The sequence below is a fragment of the Notolepis coatsorum genome (assembly GCF_963971535.1).
Source record: "Notolepis coatsorum genome assembly, chromosome: 1".
NCBI lineage: Eukaryota > Metazoa > Chordata > Actinopteri > Aulopiformes > Paralepididae > Notolepis > Notolepis coatsorum.
In genome coordinates, this window is record NC_140165.1 from 109,050,494 (window position 1) to 109,052,588 (window position 2,095).

At 48.4% G+C, this 2,095-nt stretch overlaps 1 protein-coding gene across 1 annotated transcript; it reads left to right on the plus strand.

Moving 5' to 3' along the window:
• Positions 1-708: 708 nt before the first annotated feature.
• LOC311247204 (putative nuclease HARBI1) lies at positions 709-1,843 on the plus strand (the record flags this gene model as incomplete). The annotated part of the gene is made up of 3 exons (XM_084337541.1): positions 709-1,144; positions 1,310-1,396; positions 1,485-1,843. The coding sequence occupies 3 exons, from the start codon at positions 709-711 to the stop codon at positions 1,841-1,843; spliced, it is 882 nt and encodes a 293-aa protein (XP_084193667.1).
• Between the last annotated feature and the right edge of the window lie 252 nt (positions 1,844-2,095).

Genomic DNA, 2,095 nt, shown 5'->3' on the forward strand with positions numbered 1-2,095 from the left:
ACTCTCGATCGACTTAGTTGAACCAGGGCCCTCATTCATCAACGTGTTCTACGCACAGATCTGTGCTTACCCTGTGCGTACGATCATTTCTAAGCAAAGAGTGGGATTCATCAATTTCGATTTGAACTTGACTCCGTGCTTACATCTACGCACAGGTCAGACCTGGCGTACCTGGCGCCCAGTGGTAGAATATCGTTACTACGCATAAGCACTCCTCAGTCCTGCATTAGTTTCAAGGCGGAAATAAAGACACTGGCGCGTGTTCTGTATGACCCCCGTGATTCATCATAGTTCATTGTGAAATAGCGATATTAGTGTAATTATTGTCAAACCCTAAACAGCATCAATTTCTGAATGTAGGATGCAGGATGGTTAACGTTGCATTTGGCCGATACGTTGTTGGCTGATAAGGAACGCATGACCCAGGCCTAATCTCATTTAATTAAATTGTAATGTTATTATATCTGTCATCAAAATATCACTTAAATGCAGGTGATCACGGTTATCCACTGAAGCCATGCGTGGCTAGAATCGTCCCTGACCAACAACGACCCAATTGGAGCGCAGATCGAAGGAAAATCAATCAACAGTTACAATATACCCAGGTGTTCTGTATGACCCGTAATTAATAAAATTGGCGACATGAGTGTAATCGTCGGCAAACCCTATAAATTACATCTGGAACATGGATTTCAGATCCTATTCACCATGGATAACGCAGTCCTTGCAGTGTTGCACGATTTGGGAATGGGCCATGCCCATGGTGCGCTCCACAGGGAGCGCGTCTTCAGGGACAGGGCAGACCTGTTTGCCGAGAGCACAGAGTGGCTCATGAGCAGGTTCCGCTTCCCCAGGGCAATCTTGCTCGACCTGTGCCGGGATCTGGGACCCTTATTGGAGCGCCGAACAAGGCGCACACATGCCATCCCCGTCCACCTCCAAGTCCTCTCCACCCTGGGATTCTTGGCCACCGGGACGTTCCAGCGGGAGATCGCAGATCGCTCTGGCATCTCCCAACCCTCACTCAGCAGGATCATGCCCACAGTGTTGGATGCCATCATGTCCCTAATCCCCGACTACATCAAATTCCCATACACACACGCACAGCAGGTCGAGGTCAAGAGGGCTTTCCACGCCATCGCCGGTTTCCCCAACATAATTGGAGCAATAGACTGCACACACATAGCCATCAAAACACCATCACAAAATGAATTCAATTACGTTAACAGGAAGGGGTTCCACTCGGTAAATGTCCAAGTGATCTGCGATGCCCGTTTGGCACTCCTAAATGTCGTTGCCCGGTGGCCAGGAGGAACCCACGACTCGTTCGTGGTGCAGAACAGCTCTGTGGGCATTCGTCTCCAGGGTGGGGCTGTTGAAGACTGGTGGCTTATTGGTGAGTGTTACACATTTAGGCCTATATTGAATCAAATCGTAATGTTATTACTGGTATCTGTAATTAAATTATATCTCTTTTAATGCAGGGGATCGTGGCTATCCACTAAAGCCGTGGCTGATGACGCCGCTGACCAACCCCACCACCCAACAGGAGGGCACCTATAACCGGGCGCACGCACGCACACGAGTCACCGTGGAGCGTGCAATTGGTCTCCTGAAGGGTCGGTGGCTCTGCCTGTCTGGCACGGGGGGCACACTGCAGTACCGGCCTGAAAAGGTCTGCAACATCATCGTGGCCTGCAGTGTGCTCCATAACATGGCCATCAGGCATGGCATCCCGCTGCTAAACCCAGAACTACCTGACGACCCCATGCCAGACGTGGAACAGCCACCTCCAAACGCCACTGGAATGCTGACAAGAGCTAGGATCATAGCGCAGTTTTGAGTGAGTCTACCCCATGCACTGGAAGAACTGCGATTTGTGTCAATTCATATTAATTAAGTAATCATTAGTAACCTGTACATAAAAAGAAAATACTGTTGTTTGAAATCGAATTGAGCTCATTAATGAATTGGAACCATTTTTTAATTGCATTGTACAGTTATAGTTGAATAGAAGTAGCTGACAGTTTAAAGGTGACCAGATGACACTCAGTTTACCGTGCATGCAGGGTATCAATCAAACTTCAAAAGAACG